The sequence below is a fragment of the Peromyscus maniculatus genome, chromosome X (assembly GCF_049852395.1).
Source record: "Peromyscus maniculatus bairdii isolate BWxNUB_F1_BW_parent chromosome X, HU_Pman_BW_mat_3.1, whole genome shotgun sequence".
NCBI lineage: Eukaryota > Metazoa > Chordata > Mammalia > Rodentia > Cricetidae > Peromyscus > Peromyscus maniculatus.
The window spans coordinates 18,558,407-18,581,314 of NC_134875.1; the positions used below are offsets into that span (position 1 = coordinate 18,558,407).

At 37.7% G+C, this 22,908-nt stretch overlaps 1 protein-coding gene across 1 annotated transcript in view; it reads right to left on the reverse strand.

Annotated features, from left to right (window-relative positions):
* Nucleotides 1-3,115: 3,115 nt before the first annotated feature.
* LOC102925212 (transmembrane 9 superfamily member 2-like) overlaps nucleotides 3,116-22,908 on the reverse strand; it is a 75,931-nt gene continuing 56,138 nt past the window's right edge. The window contains exons 13-17 of the mRNA XM_006991989.4: nucleotides 22,703-22,862; nucleotides 21,452-21,600; nucleotides 17,305-17,416; nucleotides 12,308-12,479; nucleotides 3,116-3,316 (exon numbers count right to left, since the gene is read on the reverse strand). Coding sequence (XP_006992051.1) covers nucleotides 3,249-3,316; nucleotides 12,308-12,479; nucleotides 17,305-17,416; nucleotides 21,452-21,600; nucleotides 22,703-22,862 — 661 coding nt within the window. The 3' untranslated portion in view covers nucleotides 3,116-3,248. The remainder of the gene's footprint in view (nucleotides 3,317-12,307; nucleotides 12,480-17,304; nucleotides 17,417-21,451; nucleotides 21,601-22,702; nucleotides 22,863-22,908) is intronic.

Sequence of the window (22,908 nt, forward strand, 5' to 3'; positions counted from 1 at the left end):
AGTTCCTCTTGAGACTAAGTATTTGGCCTACTATTAGCTTATCTCCTGATACTCTCATTAGTAGTGGAATAAGGAACTGCAGAGCTCATACTGCTGAAGTTATATTCATAAACCCATACAAGGAGGCTCAGAATACTATTCAGCCCCATTTCAATAAAATTAAAGAGCTCTTCTCCATTTAACTATAAAACCAAGCTAATACTGACTTACACACTTTCAAGATGTTCAAAGGTGGTTGTCATGAGACCTGCCTTTTTCTTAATCTATGAACATCACTCAGGCAACAACACTTTTTTGCTTAAGGAATAAATTTTCCTTTCTAGAAGACTATCTTCAATGCGGGGGTGGGGGGTGGGGGGTGGGGGGTGGGGAATGGAAACCTATATAAAACTACCAGGCAGCTAACATGGTGGGAAAAGTGCTTGCTCCCTGAAGCTCAATAGCACCATTTAGTTTAGAATATTTGGAGAATGGCATAAGTTCCAATGATCTTCACACAAAAACAGTTCTTCTTAGGCAGGCTGAAGGGCGTAGCCCTAGATTAAGAGGAATCTGAAAACTCCCATTTGTTGGGAGATCTTCTGTGGCCTCCTGGGTCCACTCCTCCAGTAATTCTGCAACAGACCCAGGCTCATTTGCCATCAGCCACAATACAGACCCTTCTAATTTAAAAGCAGGTTATGCCACCCAGCTAGTGACTTATTTTCTTCCAAGGGTCAACCAATCAACTTCTAATTGCCCTCTCATTCTCTCAGCATGAAACTCTCCCACATCTTCCTTCCTGATTCCAGTCTAGCCTCCCTTCCCCTGAAAGGTAATATGACCTCTTTGAGCCCTTGAACCAGGCACACAAGAACAACTCTTCAGCTTTAGGGTAGCTTGGGAATGTTCATAAATTGAAGGGTATGTGTGAATATTTCTCAAATGTTTTCCTAATTGAGACATTTATCAATAAAATTTACATGAAACATGATTTTCATGACTGCTCCCCCAAAACTACAAACAAGATTGAGGAATATTTGTAATACAAATGTCCAATATCCAGAGTTAATAACCTATTATTTAGTCACAACCAATCAATACCTGAGGACCACCAATGTGGCTCAGTGAATAAAGGCCTTGCCACTAACCCCAATGACCTGGGTTTGATCCCTAGAACCTACATGGTGGAAGGAGAACTGAGTTGTTCTCAGTTGTTCCCACAAGTTGTTCTCTATTTTCCACTTGTATGCCATGTCACGCACATACCAACACACACACACACACACACACACACACACACACACACACACGTACAAAAAATAAGATATAATAATATTAGTATTAATAATAATAATAATAAAGCTGGACAACAGAGGCTTATGAGATGGCTTAGTGAATAAGGGCACTTGACAAAAACACTTATGATCTCAGTTCAGTCCCTGGAACCCACATTGTAGAAGAAGATCACTGACTCCTTCAGTTGTCCTCTGACCTCCACACATGTTCCATGACACCCATACACCCATCTCCCACATGCACAGAAATTTATAAATAAAGGTGATTTTAAAAACCTTAACTCACAAGATTTGTTATCTACATAAAACTAAGTCAAAATTGAACATTTCTGGCCTCCAAAGAACATTACAGAAATAGACTAACAAATATGTTTTTAAGTTAAAGGAGATAGACTACAAATAACTGGAAATGTGTAGGATTGACTGAGCAATAAAACAGCAATATCTAATATTTTTTTGTAAACTGTAATTTAAACTAACTACTGTACTGGCTTGTTTTATGTCAACTTGATACAAGCTAGAGTCATCAGAGAGGAGGGAGCCTCAAATGAGAGAATGCCTCTATAAGATTGGGCTATAGGCAAGCCTGTAGGACATTTTCTTAATTTGTGATTGATGGGGGAGGGCCCAGTCCATTGTGTGTGGTTCCATCCCTGGGCTTGTGTTTCTGGGTTCTATAAGAAAGCAGGGCCGGGCGGTGGTGGCACATGCCTTTAATCCTAGCACTCGGGAGGCAGAGCCAGGTGGATCTCTGTGAGTTCAAGGCCAGCCTGGGCTACCAAGTGAGTTCCAGGAAAGGCGCAAAGCTACACAGAGAAACCCTGTCTCAAAAAAAAAAAAAAAAAAAAAAAAAAAAAAGAAAGAAAGAAAGAAAGCAGGCTGAGTGCTGTAGTGCTGTGGATTATTGGTTGATAAATAAAATGCTGATTGGCCAGTAGCCAGACAGGAAGTATAGGCAGGACAAAGAGAGGAGAGGGCTGGAAAGTGGAAGGTTGAGGCAGAGAGATGATGCCAGCCACCTCCATGAGAAGATGTTAAGCTACCGGTAAGCCACGAGCCACATGGCAACTTATAGACTAATAGAAATGGGTTAATTTAAGATATAAAAACAGCTAGCTAGAAGCCTGAGCCATTAGGCCAAACAGTTTAAATAATATAAGCAAGCGTCTGTGAGTTTATTTTGTAAGTGGGATGTGGGACTGTGGGGGCTTGGCGGGACCCGGAGAGAAGCTCTCCAGCTACAGCTGAGCAAGCCATGAAGAGCAAGCCAGTAAGCAGCATCCCTCCATGGCCTCTGCATCAGCTCCTGCCTCCAGGTTCCTGTCCCACTTGAGTTCTGGTCCTGACTTATTTTAATAAGGAACTGTGATGCAGAAGAAGAAGCTGAATAAACCGGTTCCTCCCCAACTTGCTTTTGGTTATGGTGGTCATCATAGCAATAGTAACCCAAACTAAGATTCATACATTTTTTAAAACAACCATGTAGATATAAAAGTATAATATATCTTGTATCATCAACTTAGGTTACAAAAGCATTTTACCTAAAAGTTGTTAGATAGTGCCAATGAAACAATTGTTCTGACAGAGAAACTAGGTACTCTTAACATCAGAAAGCAGAATTGGGAAAAAAGCAAGCTTCATGCGGGGGAAACAACAACAACAACAACAACAAAAAGATGTATATTAATTTTTTAAAATGTGTCTCCTTGGCTGTTTGTTTTAAATGAAATCTGTTTATCTTTTCAAGAAACTATGACTGAGAATCAATCTTTTTACCAATCTATTTTCTTTCACTAATCATTATTTTGTGTCAAAGAAACTGAGGCCAGACAGTGAGATTTTGCATTTATGAACACTTTAACTGAATGTAACTTAGAGCATACATATATATGTACCTCAACAGATATTTACATAAATACAGAGGTGTTTGAAAGCAAGGGCTATGTGCTTTGAAACATCTGGGAAAATTCATTAATCCTCTTTCATCACTCCGTAGATTGAAGTAATAAAGCAGAAGCAAGAAAAAAATCCGACTGTCCCTGAAACAAAATGCAAAAGGTCTGTGTTAGCCAGGTATCATAGTAAATCAAACAAGATTGCTTGAAAACACAAATACGGCCGCTTCAAGGGAAGCTGCTGAATCTTTAAATCTCAAGATTTATACTTAATCAAATAAAAGTCATCAGGTTCAGCTGTCATCGTGGCCCCCACCAGTATTCCCAGCGTCTGGGATGCTGAAGCAGGAAAAACAAACTCAACACTGATCTCATATTGGAAATGCCTGGTGAAATGTTACCTGTGTGTTTCAAGCCCAGAAATTATGACTCCATTGACATGGTACACACAGTCTGCATATCAAGATTTTGAGGGGTTTGGGAGATGGCTCAGAAATTAAGAGTGCTTGCTGCTCCTGCAGACGACCTAGGTTTGGTTCTTAGCAGCCACATGATAGTTCATAACTGCCTATAACTCTGGGTCCAGGGGATGTAATGACCTCTTCTGAGTTCTGTAGATTTATGTACACATATAGTGCAGATAAATACATTCACACACACATACAGTAAATAAAAATTTTAAAAATATTTTAAAAGGTTTCCAGGTGATTTTAATATATGAATCCAGGATTCCAAACCTCTCAACCAGCCTGTCTTTTCTGTTTATCCTTTCTTTCTTTCCTATCTCAATTCCTTTTCTTTCCTTCTTTGTAAACAAATGTAGGTAAGAGGAAGGTATGGTGGCACATGCATATAATATTAGCTCTATCAAGGCAGAGGGAGGACTGAGAATTCAAGGTCACCTTGGGCTAAATAGCAAGTTCTATGCCAAGCTGTATACATAGTGAGACCCTGTCTCTGAAAACAAAACTCAAACTTAAATAAGAATTATGAAATATGATAGAAATTTCCCCAAAAAATAAAAAAAGAAATTTCCTGGTGTTATCACAAATGTATATTTTACAAAGGACTTCTGAGAAGCTAGCTAACTAACACAGCTGGAAAGTCTCTCATTCAAAATTCAATACAAACAAACCTTCAAGGAGTCTTTCTGCAGTCACTGAGGAAATTAATATCCAAGACCTACTAATTACAGATCTTGAGACATGGAATTAAGACATGAGGAGAAAAATAGAAACTGCAGCCATTTCACAATGAGGTAAAGGAAAAAAACCTGTTTAGAGAAGAGGATTTTGGGAGCCCTCATTCCCTACTACCACATTCAATTCGGTGCTTATAAAACACTTTCTCTAGACCCAGAAATGCTCAGATACATAAAGCAACTTGCCTTAGAATACACAGCCAATAAGCAGCAGAGATGGAATGCAAGACTAGTTCTTTCCTTGACTGCTCTGAGGTGGAGGTATCAAAATGGGCTAAAATGACCAGAAACCACTTTGTACAGAAAGACAGCAAAGAACTAACAGCAGTGAGACAGGAAAAAACTATAGGTAGTAGTGGGCAGAACCCATCACTGATGTGAGTTTCACAGAGTGTGAAATACATAACAGTCTAAGAATGCCAGCATATATACTCACTTTGGGAAAAGCAGAATGTGTCCTGACATTCAGTCTTTTCAGTATCATATTCAAAACCAGAATACTGGCCAGTACAAGTTTCAGAACTGGAGTAGGGATGTAACTATATGTATTGATAGAAATAACATGATCTAAATATTTTCCATACTCATGAGAATACAGACATTTGTGTCTTGGCTTATAAAACCTAACACTTTCTTTGGTTCATAAATATAAGTGGAAATCAAACTAGCCTGGAATTGAAGACTTTATGCAGTTATTCAAGGTTTATCCTAGTCCTTGATGGCCCCTATCCTAGAACAATGTAGAAAATGGAAATAATGTACTTGCATTTTTAATTTTATGTGTATGGGTGTTTTGCCTACATGTATGCTTGTATATTATATGCATGCAGTACCCATAGAGGCAAGAAGAAGGCATCAGATCCCTTGAAACTGGAGTTAGAGAAAGTTGTAACTCTTCATGTGAGTACTGGGAACCAAGTCTGAGTTCTCTGAAAGAATAGTTAATACTCTTAACCATGGAGCCATATCTCCAACCTCCATTTTTATATGATATATTGAGTTGAATGGCATGGGGAAAACTTGAGATATTCCATTGTTATCATATATCCTTTAGGGTAATATCCATATTGCTTTACATGTACCAGGTCTTACTTCTTACAATCAAGAGTAGGCCACATGGTCAAATGGAAGACCATAAAGTAAATAACATAAGAATTCTTTGATTGTTGATTTGGCCTCCATATTAAAGAGCATGTCTCTTTCTTGAAGAAGACATAGAGAGTTGTAATATGAGAGAATAAACTGTGGAATCAAACCAATCACAGTTTGAATGAATTGTAGTCCCACCATGTACTAATGAATGACCTTGAACAAATCACTCCCAGTAAGAGAGCCCTAACTTCTGTGTCTCTGATTATGACCTCTATGTAAAGTGTTATGAAGCACAGCCACGAACTGAGTGTTCCCTATAAGGGCTTCTCTTGTGTTTATCACACTAACTGGGCCTCAGTCTTCTTGCATATGCAGTGATACTAATGAGAGCTATACATTACAACTTAGGCTGCAAGACAAGGAAGCTCAAATATTGGTTCTTAATTAGTTATTTTGACCTTACATCTATTATATCAAAATAGGAATATATCATTTCCATTAATTTTCTAAAACTTAAATTCACCCAAACAAAATGGGATACAAATAATATCAGCCATTAAGATTGTTCAGTTAAGAATAGTTAGGATTGTATACACTACTTCACATCAAATATACATGAAGAGTCTCAAGTCCTATACTATTTCACTGAAACCAAAATTTCAGAAGACCTAATCAATACTTATAGCTGCATTGTGTAAAGAAAAATGTATTTTCTTCATTCTTGTCACTAATATTCTAAGGAACTCAAAATAAAATATTTAATGCACATGTTTAAGACAAAGACTAGTAAAGAATTTGGATAAGTCCTTCAACTTTGACTGATATTCATTTGTCTTTGTAAAATACAAAGTTTCTTTCCTACTACCATTTCTTAGAATATTGTTTTATCCTCCTTCTCCCAGTTCCTTGAGTCTTTTGACTTATTATTATATATCTTAAGTCTACTAACAAATGAAAAATGGATGAAAGAACACAAGCCACAGAGCACATCACTTCCCCTGGTTTCAAAAACAATAGAAAACAATGGAATACCAGTCTATGATAATATGCATGAAATAGTTAATGAAAAAACTAGGAAACTGCTTTGTTTTACCAGTAATACTCAGCATCAGCCAAGACTGAAATCAGTGTTCTGCTGATTGCAGAAAGCATAAGGAAGCATAAAAGTGTTTGACTCTGTCATTCCATTTCAAAGACTATCTTAAGGAAATAATCCAAAGGAAGGAAAAAAATAAGTTGCACAAGGAAGAAACCTCACTGGATTAAATCAGTATCTGCCTGTCTGCCCATCCCTGTCTCTGTCTCTGTTCCTATCTCTTCCTGAGAGTGTGAAATTCTTAGTATATAAAGTATCTTCTTATAGCCACAATGCTTAATATTGAAAGATGAAGTCCTATATATCCTGTTATGCTGTGAATGAATTCAAGCACCAAAGAAACTTCACCTCTACTGACAACCATTCATAGATAGTGCTGGAAAATACTATGTACTATAGTAAAAATATAATCATTAATCTCACCTAGATATGAACCCTAAGAACTACAATGGTGACATGACTGCATGATATACCCACTGGTGCAATAGTAGCATGAATGTTATGGGAGTAACCAATCCCCCTTTTTATGGAGGCATGTTCCATGAAAGAGAACTAATTAATACCCGGCACTATTAATAAGGCCAAGAACCTAAGACTAGATAGGTCATAGGCCCTAGAGAAAATGAAATGGCAATAAAACAATTCCTAATGGCATACATATTTCTATACCCACAGATCAGTGCATCACTCAGTCTTCATCAGAGAAGTTTCTTCTTGCAGTCAATGACAATTATGACGGAGGCCCTGAACTGGACAATATACAGAGAGTGAGAGACTTTATATTACTCTTCCCTAAATAGGACGTCTTTATTACACCTCTCCTCTTAAGACTCATGAATTTATGCAGAAGAGGAGGCAGAAATACTGTAAAAGCCAGGGGTAGTGGATGACTCTAAGGAAACAGAATTTTCAAGAAACAACAGTGTTGATGCACAGATGAACTCACAGGGACCAGGAAAGCATATCCAAGAACTGCACAAGTTTAAGCTAGAAAAAATCCTGACATGAAGAAGGGGACATGAACACAAGGTCTTACCCCTAACCAATAAGCTATTTTCACTTTATAGCTGCTGGGAGAGGGAAAATCAGTTTTCTTCAATGGAAAGACACTGGGTATATCAACCACACTCCAGCACAGGCCACATGCTAAGGAAGTAATAGGCAAACAGAAACTGGACTCCAGGTTTTTTTGTTGTGTGTATGTTTTGGTTTGGTTCATTTCTTTTAAAGAAAAAAGAACATAAAATTGGGTGGCTGGGAGTGGGGAAGGATATTTGAGAAGTTAAGGGAAGGAAAAAATATCACACACACACATACACACACATATATATTTTTTTGTTAAATTTATTTTTTATTTTATTTTTCTTTATTATAAATTTTCTACTCACTACTCATGCTATCCACAGACCCCCCTCCTTTCTCCTCCCACCCCCCAGCCCTCTTTCCCAAGCCATCGCACATCCCCACATCCCCCAAATCGAGGTCTCCCATGGGGAGTCAGCAGAGCCCAGCTCACTGAGCCTAGGCAGGTCCAAGCCCCTTCCCACTGCACCAAGGCTGTGCAAGGACGGACACACACACACACACACACACACACACACACACACACACACACACACACATATATATATATATATGCCATTTAAGATAATGCTGGCAGACAGAGCTCCAAAAAGAACAGTCTTGGAAAAGAGATGCAAAAATCACACTTTATGATCTAATAACTTTTCTATGATCTGGTTGGTAACCACAATTCACAAGACAGTTCTCACACTTGTGATTTAATATTAAAATGGATATAGAAACATGGTAACATGATAGTATTTCCTGTCTTCCATGCTCTATGCAATTCAAGAATGATAGTCTTGAACAGGCATAACAGGTCCAGTTCTCGAGGGGATTTCAGTTGTTTAGGGAACACATGAGATAGGGAAGAATGCTGTGAAATTGCATCTTCTGTATATGACATGGTTATCATAATCATGAACTTATAATGGCTGTGATTACATGCACAAGATCTATATGAGATCAAATGGGCCAAAGGTTCAGCAGTGAAGAGAGAGAAAAAGATTAAGATGCATAGCTTGGAGAAAAGGGGACACTAACTGAAGTTAGGAGACATGTGTGGGATGTGAAGTACCACTATGACATGCAATTGCTCAAAATACAGTTGGTGATAAAGATAACAGAATGGAGAGCAGTGAGCAGTGAGGAGAGCAATGAGAGTGAATGAGCTCTAAAAGGTAAAAGTACAGAAAGAAAGGATCAAAGGATTAAAATGGCAATAAAGTTGGAGTCAGATGACAGAAGAAAGGCAAGCAGAAAGCACAGAGTAGGGCATAGGGGGAAATGGAGATGTTGAATTTCACAGAATAGGTTTGAGTAATGCTAGTGAAGCCAAGGAATGTACAAGAGAAAATCTATTTACTTTGTCAAGAATTGGAGAGACAGTTTAGTAGTAATAACACTGGTTGCTCTTTCAGAGAACCCAGGTTTAAATGCCAGCAGCCACAAAGTTGCTAACAGTGTATCTGTAACTCTAGTTCCAGAGGACCTGACACCATCTCTAGCCTCCATGGGAACTGCACACATGTGGTATTCAAACATACATGCAGGCAAAACACCTGCACACGTAAAATAAATAAAATCTTTTCAAAAAGAGTTCACTGTTTATCATTGAGAGTCACTGTTCAGCATACTATGATTAACAGAGAGCCAAGAATGCAGATGGTAGAGACACCAATGGGGAGGAAGATTTATTAGACAATATGACTATTCAGTACTACATCTATTTTGGAAGGAAAAACAGCAGCTCTTGTAATAAGGTTCCCAGGGAAAGGCAATGTGAGTCAAAGTACTTGTTAATGAAATAAAAAAAGGCAGAAGTGATTATGCTTTGTCTGGTAAATGCCCCTTATCTGTGGTCTCGCTAGGCTTTGTTTGTTTGTTTTTAGTTACCTAAACATGAGGATTTGAGTTTGATCCCAGCATCCATATAAAAAGCCAGGCTTGGTGGCACATGCTTTTAATCCCAGCATTTGGGAGGCAGAGGCAGGCCTGGTCTACAAAGCAAGTTCCAGGACAACAAGAGCTGTTACACAGAGAAACCCTGTCTCAAAACAAACAAACAAAAACAAAAACATACACATAAAAAACCAGGCATGAATCAACAATGATCCAAAAATATTGAGTAGAAAATTTCAAAAACAATTCATAAATCGGAAATTGTGTGCCATTCTGAATAGCATGACAAAATTTTACATCTTTGTCTCAATTCTGTCTAGGCTGATCTATCCCCTTGTCTACTGTAGTGTGTATATTCACTACCTTATTAACTACTTAGTAGCTGTCTCAGTTTCAGGACAGCTATCAAAACACAGTGTTTGTGTTCAAGTAATACTTGCACATAAGGTCTTATCAAAATGTCTACATAATTTACTTTACCTCACCAGGTAGGCATTGTATCATCTCACATCATCACAAAAAGAAAGAGTATAGTACAAAAGTTACTTGGGGAGAAAGTGAGACATCATAGTCATATAACATTACTGCGAATGGGTTAAATTTTTCTATTTTATCATCAAGTACTGCTAATCTCTTACTGTGCCAATTTGTAAATTATTACAGAGCTGTAGGTATAAAGAAACGCTGTGTACACACACACACACACACAAATATATATATATGATCCAGTACTATATATGGTTTCAGGCATTCACTTAGGGTCTTAGACTGGTATCGCCTGAATATGGGGAAACTACTCTGTATCTAATATATCTAATAAATATATAACCCAGTAACTCATGGGGAGGGATGGGATGATCCAAAACAAGATATATGAGGGTCTCAAATTCCATCCACAGACATGATCAGTCTCACAAACAATACTGGAAGAAAGCAGCTGCTAAAGAAACCAAACATAAAAGAGTTTATTCTGGATGCATGTACATACTTCTATATTGAAAATGAGGACATATTGATCTCTGCTATTGAAAGTCAGGCTAGTAGTTGCACTTATAGAAAGTGAGTTGAAAGAGGCCCAGCTGCAGCTCCAGAGCTGATGATCAGGTATTGCTGATCCATGTGGGTGCTAATTACAATGGTGTTTCATTTTATGATAACACATCAACCTATACTTATGATTCATATGCATAATGCTTTTTCTTGTACTGCTGGGGACTAAAATCAAAGTTGGTCTTGAGCATGCTACTCAAGTGCTCTGCCACTGAGCTACACTCCTTGACCCTGTTTGCATACTTTAGGGGGAAAAGGTAAAAGAAAATAACATGCAGAATTGAGTTAGAGTACAATGATGAAAGTGCTCTGGCCTTCCTTTGTGGATAGAACTTCTGGTAGCTAAGTGGTGACAGGTGCCCTAAAACGTCTTTACTAAGGAGATGGTTCCAGCAGTATAACAAAAGTAATCCAAGTTTTAGATATACTTTTAAAAGATGCCTAGTTTATCAAATAAGGTTTGCCTTTTATGATGGATTGTTCATATTTGTGTGTGTGTACCTATGTGTGCAGTATATACAACCATGTGTGTTGTGACAGAGTGGATGAGAATGGTCCTATAGACTCAATATTTGAATGCTTAGTCAGCAGGAAGTGAAACTCTTTGAAAGGACTGGAAGGATTAAGAGGTATGTCCTTGCTGGAGGAAGTATGGTCTTGTTGGAGTAAGTATGTCACCAGGGGATGGGCTTTGAGATTTCAAAAGCTCATGCCAGACCCACTGTCTTTCTATCTCTGTCTGTCTGTCTATCTGTCTCTGTCTGTCTGTCGGTCTGTCGGTCTGTCTCTCTCTGTCTCTGTCGGTCTGTCTCTCTCTGTGTGTCTCTCTGTCTCTCTCTGTGTCTCTGTCTCTCTCTGTCTCTGTCTCTCTCTCTCTCTCTCTCTCTCTCTCTCTCTCTCTCTCTCTCTCTCTCTCTGCCTGTTGCCTTGCATCAGAATGTAGAGGTCTCAGCTACTTCTCCTGCACCATACATGCCACCAAGCTCCCTGTGATGATGATACTGGACTAACATCTGTACTCAGGTCCTTATGCTTTAGACACTGACCCACTTCCCCAGCTCCCAGTTTTCATTTTATGTATTTCCTGAACCTGAATGAATGCTAACTCTGGGAGAATACTTAAGTTTTCCAATCTGTCTTATATAAATGATATAATCTAAGCTACTAAAACCCAAATTTAATGAGGCAAGTTAAAACATTCTTTTGTGTTGAGAAGGTCTAATGCCCCTGCAACTTCTTTATATCTTCAACTAGGCCATTTTATAAGACATTTCACTTTTTCACGTGATTCAAGCACTAAGCATTTGAACCACATTTGAACCAAAATAATAACTGTCAACTTACTAATCCTTACAAGAATATACAACTTGTCCTTGACATTAAATTGCTCATATGACCAAATAATTAATCTAATTTTAATAATTCAAAAGGAATTTGAATCTGTTAATTTGTGTACTTGGAGTCTATTCAAAGTTGATTACATTTAACCCATTCTGTGGTTCAGAACGCATCCCTGCTGATTATAATTATGCACAAGGAAAAATCTTACAATGAAATATGTAAGGTACATCTCAGGCCTCACAACCTTTGATGATGAAAACATATGAATGAACATGGTGACTTTGTTCCATATTCCTTCTTCTAATGGTTAATTGACATTTACTAGATTACAAATGTCTCTAAGACTCTTTAGAGAATCTAAAATATACTACATAATTCTGTTGTCACTTACCTGTGAAAAGGAAGAAAACTAACACTAGGATCAATGTGTACCCAAAGTACATAAAGGTACTTCCGATGCCAGTGACTTGAAGTTTGCTAAAGAAGTAATGAATTGCATATACAAAAATATAAAAAGATGTAAAACTGCTGGTCAAAAAGGCTCTCCACCACCAACCACAATCCTGTAAAAATATAAAAAAAATACTCAGGTGAAATGTTAGCTATAAATGGATAAGCAATTAGTTTTATAACAGAACATGGACTCTAACATTATTAATTAAAAGTAGTAAAATGTAGTGGCGGGAGAGAGGGCTCAGTAGTAAAGAGCACTGGCTGCACTTGCAGAGGCTCCAGGTTTGATTCCCAGCACCCACGTGGTGGCTCACCATCCCATCTAACTCCAGTTCCGGAGAATCTGAGGCCCTTTTCTCACCTCTGCAGATACTGCAAACACGGTGCACAGGCACACATGCAGGTAAAACAGCCATACACATAAATAATAAAATAAAAATTTCTAAAACTATAAATAAACATTGAAGTTTCATAAGCAAATTAATAAAACACATAATTATGTCATGTTTGAGATGCTCTAGCTACTGTAAATTCTGTTTCCAGGGATATCACATGTGTCCTCTTAAGCATGGAGTTACAATTCAAGAATGCTATTTTAAGACTGTCTCAGCCTTGGAAGGCATTCAACTCAGCTTCCTTTACTGACATGAGTTATGCTGTGCCCAGTTTGGAGTCTCTGTAGTAACCACCATCTACTACAAAAACTAAGTCTCTCTGACCAAAGCTGACAGCAGCACTGATCAATGATAATAAAAATATTCAGGAGGAATTATGTCAGGCACATCTTTCCCAGTAAGGAAAATAGTAGCAATGGCTTCCCCACTACAGTCAATGATCTGACCAAATAGGATGTTGACTAAGCTTATTATACCAAACATGAATTTCCTCCTGTTGAGAATATCTCAGATCCAATAAAAATTAATTGGTTACTTGCCACTATTGCACTAATGGGCATATGCCCTTCCTGCCTGTTTGATATTATAACATGAAGGGTCTATAGCTAAGTAAGACTGCTAATGAAAATTCTCCTTCAGCAGTCTCTCTATCCTCTTTCACTGCTATAAGCACCAGACAACAGGTAGGGAGGTTCGAGGTCAGTTTCAGCTCGATTTATCTATATCCTATGACCAAATAACTAATATTAGTGGGCAACCAATAGTAGTGGCAAGAATCCGTATTGTTTAGCCCTAATGTGACACCTATATAAGCTTACCTCTGAGTCTCAGGTGACATGAGAATAGGGAGCATAAAAAAATAACAGTCGGAGGAAGGAGCAGAGTATTGTGGAGTGCTTTCTATTGTCCATGACATGGTCACTGCACTCTTGAACTCTTAGAACAGTGATTATCAGCACCAGACATGTGTAGTCATATTAGGTATGTTTTCAAGGTCAAACAGAGATATATTTTAGATAGACAGATCATCTTTAAACACTTTCTGAATTCTCTGATCTACAGAATATGGCATTTAAGATGTTTTAATAACAATTTTTTATGACTATGAGACATGCCTGCTCCTTGCAGCACCAATCTACTTCAAATAAGATGATGGGCATTGAAGAAACTGCATATGGAGTTTACTTTCACTGTGGCAAAAGTTAGCCACTGGGCAAGAAAGTGCCCTTGCCTCGACTGCTGACAGTATGATGTCTAAAATGGACAAGCAGGACACAAAAGAAAGGACTGCAGATTCTTGCCAAGACAAGGTCGGAAAGCTTTTTAGAAATCCTGCTTCACAGATGAGTCTGTCAGATATGCTAGGCCTGTAGGCCGAAGAATGGATGCCCAAACATTGCAGAGAAACCTCAGGTGACTGTCCAGGAAGCCAGCTGTTTCTGTCATAACTCACATTTTTTGAAAGTCACATTTTTGTACTTCCTGTTTAACTAGGTAATATTATTTCCTTCTTAGGTCTCTGAAGAAGCTGAAGATTAGATGGTTATAGTTATAGCTTTCCTTGTTAACAAATTTAGAAAAATAACTCACTAAGAGGTGTAAAGTGTATAAGTTTGAAAGACATCAAAAGATAGTTTTTGTTTGGTAATACAAGTTAGGATAGAAAGTGAATTAGATACATTTTGGACTCAACAAAATACAATAGATAATGGAGTATTTTTGCTGAATTTGTCAAATGCAAATGGACTAGACATTGTCGATGCATTTATTGCCTGTATATATTGTATATAGTTATTGTATTTATTGAATATAATTTTTCTTATATTAGCTATAATTTTTTTTATTTTATACAAAAAAGGAGAAATGTGGTGATATTTTATTTGTGCACCCTAATAAAACTTATCTGAGAATCAGAGAACAGAGCCAGCCACCAAACAGGCATGGTGGCACACACCTTAAATCCTATCACTCTGAGAGGCAGAAATCTGTCTGGATCTCTGTGATTTTAAGGCCACACTGGAAACAGAGCCAGGCAGTGGTGGCACACACGTTTAATCCCAGCACTTAAGATCTCATACCTTTGCTACCAAGTATTTGGAAAGCACATACGCCTTTAATCCCAGCACTAGGAAGGAAGGAAGATGGCAGGGCACAGAAAGGTATATAAGGCATGAGTAAACAGGAAGTCTCGCTCCGGAGGCTGAGCAGTTGGTAAGGTGAGGTTGGCTGTGGCCTGTTCTGTTTCTCTGATCTTCCAGCTTTCACCCCAATATCTGGATCTGGGTTTTTTTATTAATAAGACCATTTAGCAATTCGTCTTATAGACATGTACAACACTGGAACTCTTAACATTTTATCACAGAAGGGAAGGGATCATAAGTTCCCACCCTCACCAAGTATATAAATGAAGTTAAAGATTGCTAGAAAATGTAGAGGTATTTTCTTCAGTGGTATAACCACTGGTAAGTCAGCCATGTTCCTATAAATAATCCCTCACCCATGCTCCTGTAAGAAACCTTAACTAATCTCTATGGGTTACCAAAAAGAAAAGATATGACAGTAAAAGGGGAACTAGTTGGGAAGAAGGATATCAACAGGAGTGGCGCGGGCACACAAGAAAGAGTTACGGCATAAATATGAACAAATACATTATATAGATAAAGGAAAAGCTCATGATTGGGCAGTCATGTCGTGAGGCTTTGTGGGTGTAGCTTCTGACATTATTAAGAGACACAATCTCACAGCAAACTCCCTGGTCCTCTGGCTCTTACAATCTTTCTGTCAGCCTCTTCCCCAGTGTTTGCTGAGCCTTAGGCACAAGAGTGTTTTGTAGATGTATCTATTAGGACTGGGCTCCACAACTACATTTTAATTGATGTGATTTGCTGTAGTGTTCTCCATCTTTTGCAAAGAGAAGTTTCATAGACATGCCAAAGTGGATGGGGGAGGGGAGCCCATTAGGCCTCAACCCTACACAAAGATAACCAAGAAACACTAAGAATGGGGGAAACAGTCTTTCCCCAGGAAGAGTGAGTGCACCAATTGGTTATTTCATACCAAATGGTTAGCTCTGAAAACATGCGTACAAATAACATTATACAGACTGAGCAGGTTAGGTTAAAGGATTTATATGTACATACATACATACATATATGCATGCTAAAACAATTTTTAAAAGAGGCTACAAATTTGAAAGAAAACAAGGAGAGGTAAATGGGAGGGTATTCAGGGAGAAAGGGGAAAGGAGAAATGTTTAAAATTGTAAAAAATTAAAGATAGAAAAAAAGCTCATTATTTAAAAAATGTTATACTATGTCTAGAGGTGCCTTAGGTCAGATGCAAGATGAAGTACTGTAGAAATTTAAGATGGACCTTAAAGCCGGTGGGATTTTCTTTCACTGACTAAATTCAGGATCCGTGGAGGACATGACTGAGATCAATATGCAGCCTGGTCTTGCCATGCCCCATGAACTATGTCTTTTTCCCTTGTTCACTGTGACGTGTGTCTTTTCTCTGTAATAAACTTTACCATGTTTGCTGATGTTTGGTATCATGAGTTCTTCTATTTGATTATTGAGGTTTAAGATGCTCCAAATATCTTCTAAGAAATAAAAATATACCCACAATATGCTTGTTTCTTTAGGCTCATTAGCGATTGTTACACATTCTCTTTGAGATAAAATGCACCAGAGAATTTATCAGTAGCTAAGTACAATACATATTTAATTATATATTTTATATCTATAGCTCAAGAACAAAATGCTGCAAAGCAACAAGTATTATAATCATTCTCTTAACTATTCCTTGTAACCTTCAGACACTGACATTTAACTACAAAAAGATGATGATTTATGAAATTTGACCTAGCCCTAGTGCTAACCCTGAAACAATGTGAGGCTAGAGAGATGTCTTAGCAATTAAAAGGGTATACACACATACCAAACAAGTATAAATAAATAAATAAAGTCATTTTAAAAAGAGAGACAGAAAATAAATAACAGTTTACTACACCACCAGTCATTCAAGTATTATCAAAGAGAAAAAAAATGAGGATGAAATAAAAAGAACTATTTACAGTAATATGTTAGAAGAAGCGAAAAAGACCTGCAACAAGAACCTCAATTCCACAAAATTCAATCCCAGCTGATGCTCCAAAGAAACCTTTAATTATTTTTTTTAATCACTATACTAGGTCTTTTACATGTCTAAACTAAAATTAGTCACCTACCACCATATTTTTAAACTCAAACCAGCCCCCCCAACTGCAATATTTTTTCAATGTTAACTGAATAACAAGCAGAAATTATAGAAACCACTCAAAGAGAAATTGCTTTCTTTTTAAATCTTGCATCAAAACTAGCACTCAGTAGCTACATCAAAGTCAAAATATATCATTAGGAAAGCATAATATAAAACTTATTCCAAGTAGTAAAAATCATGAAGTTACTATTTATTTCAATACCCTTCTGAGTACACACTCTACTTCCAATAATGTAAGTTTAGAACACTTAAGTAACATTAATATCTGTGTAATATTTACCTCAGCACACAGCCGAAAATAGCATAGCAGAACTGTGACTTCTGAACAGGAAATCAGAATAATTAAAAAGGATAAGAAAAGGAAGGCAAACAGGTAGTACATATGAGGAGACCTAAAAATAAGCACAAGATTTAAATTTTAATATTACATAGAAAAAGATTAGTCCAAATCTATACAAAAGACTATAAAACAATTCTTTGATTTTTTTTCTTCTCTCTCTCTCTCCCCACTTCCTTGCCCCTCCCTGTCTCCTCTCCCTCTCTACATAACTCTGGCTGTCCTGGAACTCACTATGTGGAGCAGGCTCATAGAGATCTGCCTGCTTCTGCCTCCCAAGTGCTGGGATTAAAGGGGTGCACCACCATAGCTGGCCAGCCTTTAAACTCTTTATTCCAAGCCTCCATCCATCCACATAGTACTAAAAGTAATCTCTTACTAACATGGTTTCAGATTTGAGCCCCATCTTCTCTTGATACAAGTACAGCCACATACCCATGTTTATCTGTTTACATAACTAAGTTCTTACTTGAGGCTCATCAATATCCCTACACACATTTAAATTGTCATTTTAGAGATGAAAGATTTGTAAATGCCATAAATGCCACTAAATACATCATATACTAGAAAATGACAGACTCAAATATGTCCTTGCCTTTGAAACTCTAAAGACGCCTCTTCAAATATGTCTTCATAGTATGTCATATAAAATTCTATTAACTAACCGTTCAAGCATGCATCTTTTAAAAATATGCATGTTGGTTGTATTTAGGATAAACCAAAAGAAATAAATGACAACCTTTATTATTATAAAGCTTAGCTGATTACATTTTTAAAAGCATCCTGAAGCCAAACATCCAGGTATATGCCTAAAATCTCAGTTACTCAGGAAGCAGAGATAGGAGGATTGCAAATTCGAGAGCAGTTTATGTAATTTACTGAAGCTGTCTCAAAAGTAAAAGTAAAAAAGAGAGCTGTGGATAAAACTCAGTGATGGAGCACCTGCTTTGAACACATAAAGCCCTAGTTTCAGTCTCTAGTACAATTACTAATTAATTAGCTATGATTAATTTTTAAAGCTGAGAATATTGAGAAAACCATTAAATTAATAAATACTTCATTTTAAGTATAATATGAAATAGATATTTCGGTGTGAGGATAAGGAGCAGGGTTAGGGAAAACTGTTCTATAATTAATAAACATGTACAAGTTGTACACACTCTTTTCAATGCAGAAAATTCTGATTCTCATTTTGACACTTTTTAGTGTCAAATGACAGATTTGCTTCTGAAGTTGAACCTAGGGCCTCGGCACTCTTCCACTGAGCTGTATAATCAACTGACAGTCTCAGATTCTACTGCTTACCTTTCAAACCAGTTTGTCACAATACTAGTTCAAAAGTAAGTCCTTAGACTGGACATGATTAAATCAAATTTTCAAGGACTTAAAAGATTTGTTTAAGCACAGCTCTTGGGAGGCAGAGACAGGAGTATCTCTGAGTTGGATGCCAGCCTGGTCTACAGAGCAAGTTCCAGAACAGGTTTGTTTGAAAGACTATTATGGTTTTTTTTTTTTTTTAAAAAAAAAACTATTAAAAAACACAGTTACTGCATTTTACTTCTTTTTAAAAAAACTAATATTTTTTAAAGATATTTCTTGTGTATGTGTGCGCACATGTGTGTGCACAGACTGAAAGAGGCAGTTAGATCCAGTGGAGCTGGACTTACAAACAGCTATGGGCTGTCTAATGTGGGTGCTGGAAACAAAATTCAGGACTTCTGGAAGAGCAGCAAGTGCTCTCAACCACTGTTACTCCAGCACTGGCTTTTTACTTCTCATTGCCTTTGTCCATCTCCAAACCTCTCCATAGAAATATGGTAGCTGGCCAGTTTCTAAATCCAGTTAAGAACCAGAAAGTAAGATAGGAGTATAGCCAGCATGGTGGCGCATGCCTTTAATCTCAGCACTCAGGAGGCAGAGGCAGGTGGACCTGTGAGTTCCTACAGAACTAGTCCAAGGACAACTAAAACTACACAAAGAAACCCTACCTTGAAAAGAAAGAAAGAAAGAAAGAAAGAAAGAAAGAAAGAAAGAAAGAGAGAGAGAGAGAGGGAGGGAGGGAGGGAGGGAGGGAGGGAGGGAGGGAGGGAGGGAGGAAGGAAGGAAGGAAGGAAGGAAGGAAAAGAAAAGAGGAAAGAAAAGAAAAGAAAAGAAAAGAAAAGAAAAGAAAAGAAAAGAAAAGAAAAGAAAAGAAAAGAAAAGAAAAGAAAGGGAGATATGGAACAAATGAAAGAGATGTCATAATGCTAAAGCAATAAAGCTCTTGCACATATTTTTGGAGGCAGGGTCTTGCTATATGTAGGCCAGACTTGTCCTCAAGCTCTTCCTCCTTCAGCCTCACAAACTGCTGGAATGGCAGGGGTTCCAGGCATTTGCTATCGCATAGAGCTGGCTTTTCTTCTTTCCAGTGTTGGGCATAGAATCTAGGGCCTTGTGCACCCTAAGCAAGTGCTCTCCTACTCCAACCCCACTCCAGCTGTCATGCTCTTCAACAGAAAGCAAATTACTTGTTTTGCAAATACATATAGCCATAACATTATTATAATTCTTAAAGCACAACAGATTGTAAAAGGTAATAAATAAAACGGTATAAGAAACAGGTATTCTGATACCAGAACAAATAGCTGACAGGAGGAGAACATAAAAGGACTATGTATAGCTCAGTAGACATGAAAACTCCTAAGCCACATTATCTTCACATCGATTTTAGCAGAGGAATTCTACATAAATATTCCTTTGGAAGGCCAATATGAAAACATAAAAATCAGATCTCCCCTTTCCATATTTAGGTACCTCCCACCCTAGGGTTTCCAGACCCCTGACCTCCCACCCTAGGGTTTCCAGACCCCTGACCTCCCACCCTAGGGTTTCCAGACCCCTGGCTTCCCACCCTAGGGTATCCAAAACGCTGACCTCCCACCCTAGGGTTTCTATACTCCTGACGTCCTACCCTAGGGTTTCCAGACCCCTGGCCTACCACCCTAGGGTTTCCAGACCCCTGACCTCCCATTCTAGGGTATCCAGACCCCTGACCTCCCACCCTAGGATTTTCAGACCCCTAACCTCCCACCCTAGGGGTTCCAGATCCCTAACCTCCCACCCTAGGGTTTCCAGACCCCTGAACTCCCACCCTAGGATTGTCAAACCCCTGACCTCCCACCCTAGGGTTTCCAGACCCCTGACCTCCCACCCTAGGGTTTCCAGACCCCTGACCTACCACCCTAGGGGTTCCATACCCCTGAACTCCCACTATAGGGTTTCCATACCTCTGACCTCCCACCCTACGGTATCCAGAACCCTGACCTCCCACAAGTTTCAGTTAGAGATCAGCTTCTCGAAGTCATGTAAAACAGCTTACCAAGAGGGTATTTTTTAAATTTCCGTGTGTGTGTGTGTGTGTGTGTGTGTGTGTGTGTGTGTGTGTGCCCACAGAGGCTAGCAGAGTCTGTCGGATCTACTGGAACTGGAGTTACAAGAAGTTGTGAGTCACCAGACATGGGTGCTGGGAACTGAACTAGGTCCTCTTGAGGAGCTCAAATACTTTTAACTGCTGAGCCATCATTCCAGTCCCCACCCCTGGTTATTAATTTTTTAAAGTAAGTCTTTATAGAGAATTCCATAAAAGTCATGTTAAAAAGTTGTTAATTATATCTGTTCCCAAGGAAATTACCCTAAGTCAAACTGTTATTTCCTGAATAAAGTAAAGATAGATGAAATATTATACAATTTAACCTCTTTAAAATATAAAAAGTTAATCAACAAAACTAAAACTGAGATTTAGGAATGTAACTCAGTGTCAAGGTTCTTACTTGGCATGGAGAAAGCCCTATGCAACCCTACCAACACAAAACTTCATCATTATAAAATATGTATATTACTATAAACTAAAGCCATTCTACTGTGCTATAGCACATTAGAACTTATTGATATAATTTTATTTTGGTACCCATTATACATCTTCCTTGATTTTATCTTTGAACATTATATACAAGTCCTGAACTATTACACTATTACTGAACTATTACTGTATAAATATGTACTATCATTATGTATTAAACTAAACTTGAGTTTATTGAGATGTGATACTCACCAAATATGGCTTAGAATGTAAGAAAGTTGGAGAAAAATACAGCCAAAGGGTAAGAGACTACTGAGTATAATGGTAATGGTTGGTTTTTTAAAAAAACTCCTTTGGGGACTCTCAGGAGATGTCTCTTGTGTCTGAACTGGAAACTCAAACTGTTTAAAAATACATGAAGCAACAACAGGAGTGAATGGAATAAATTCACAGTCATAATGATAATACAATACACAAGCTTGAACCTGAACAACACATGAATGTCATGTGGGCTAGGACTAGATCACCACCATGCAATAAAAGTGTACTGTAAACAGGAATGCGATACATTTTTACATATAGTTTTTAAGGATTTAGTAGTTACATAAAAGTATAAAAAGTAACAGGTAAAATGATTTTTAAAGTATATTTTATTTGATATAACAAATATTATCATTTGAAGTCAGGTGTGATGATTTACACACAGACATGTATCACCAAACCCCATTTTTTGCTAGGGATTGAAGCCAGGACTTCCTTCATGGAAGCCAAGCCTTCTATCAACTGATCTACACCGCCAGCCCTGGGTATTTACCTTTCCAAATACATTCCAAAGGAGATATTTGACAAGATTTACTTGTGATTATTCTAATATGAAATAGATATGTTTAAAAGCTCCCTCCAAATGTACCTCAAAATTTACCTTTTAAATAAATTTATCAATCTGTCAACAGTGTTCAATTTTTTTCTTTTTCCTGCTTTCTATAGAACTCCATTTCCTATTTCATCGGGGTTTTGTTGTTGTTGTTGTTTGTTTGTTTGTTTTACTTTTCCCCTGCAACCTCAAACTAGTTTTCTACAATCCTCTTGTAGAATGGCCACATTTAGTCTTTTGGGAGCATCTGTTCCTTTTCTCCTATACATAGAATTAGGCTAACTTCAAATCTGTACCTGAATATCCCATTTCTCAATTGTATCTTTGCTCTCTTCTCCCACTATAAAAACATTTGCTTTCCAAAGTAGTTTATGTTAGCTTTTCTATACTATGCTCTTTTAATTTTGTTCATGAGAGATAAAAAGAAATGCAAATGCCCTATGGTATGGGAAGTATATTAAACAGTATCTTCTAAAATGCTACTGTCTTTTACTTATCTTTAAATCTTCAGTTCAAAAATTATTATAATGTTGTTTTAAGTGGTAATTTTATATTTTATATATAGCATATACACAGTGAAATATTTCAGGCATCACTCAAAAGTCAAAAGCAGTGTTCTGAAAGTTTACCTCTTCCTTTTTCCCGAAGTACACTCCCAAAAATGTTAGTGGTGTTGAAATTCCAAAGCACACTGCAAAGACACTTGTCAATGTAACAAAGGATACAGCAGCTGATGAACCTTCCATCCAAAGACTTAAATTCATAATAAAGATATCAGTGAAGATAATTCTGAGGAGGGGGGGTTGGAGAATATTATTACACAATATACTTCCAG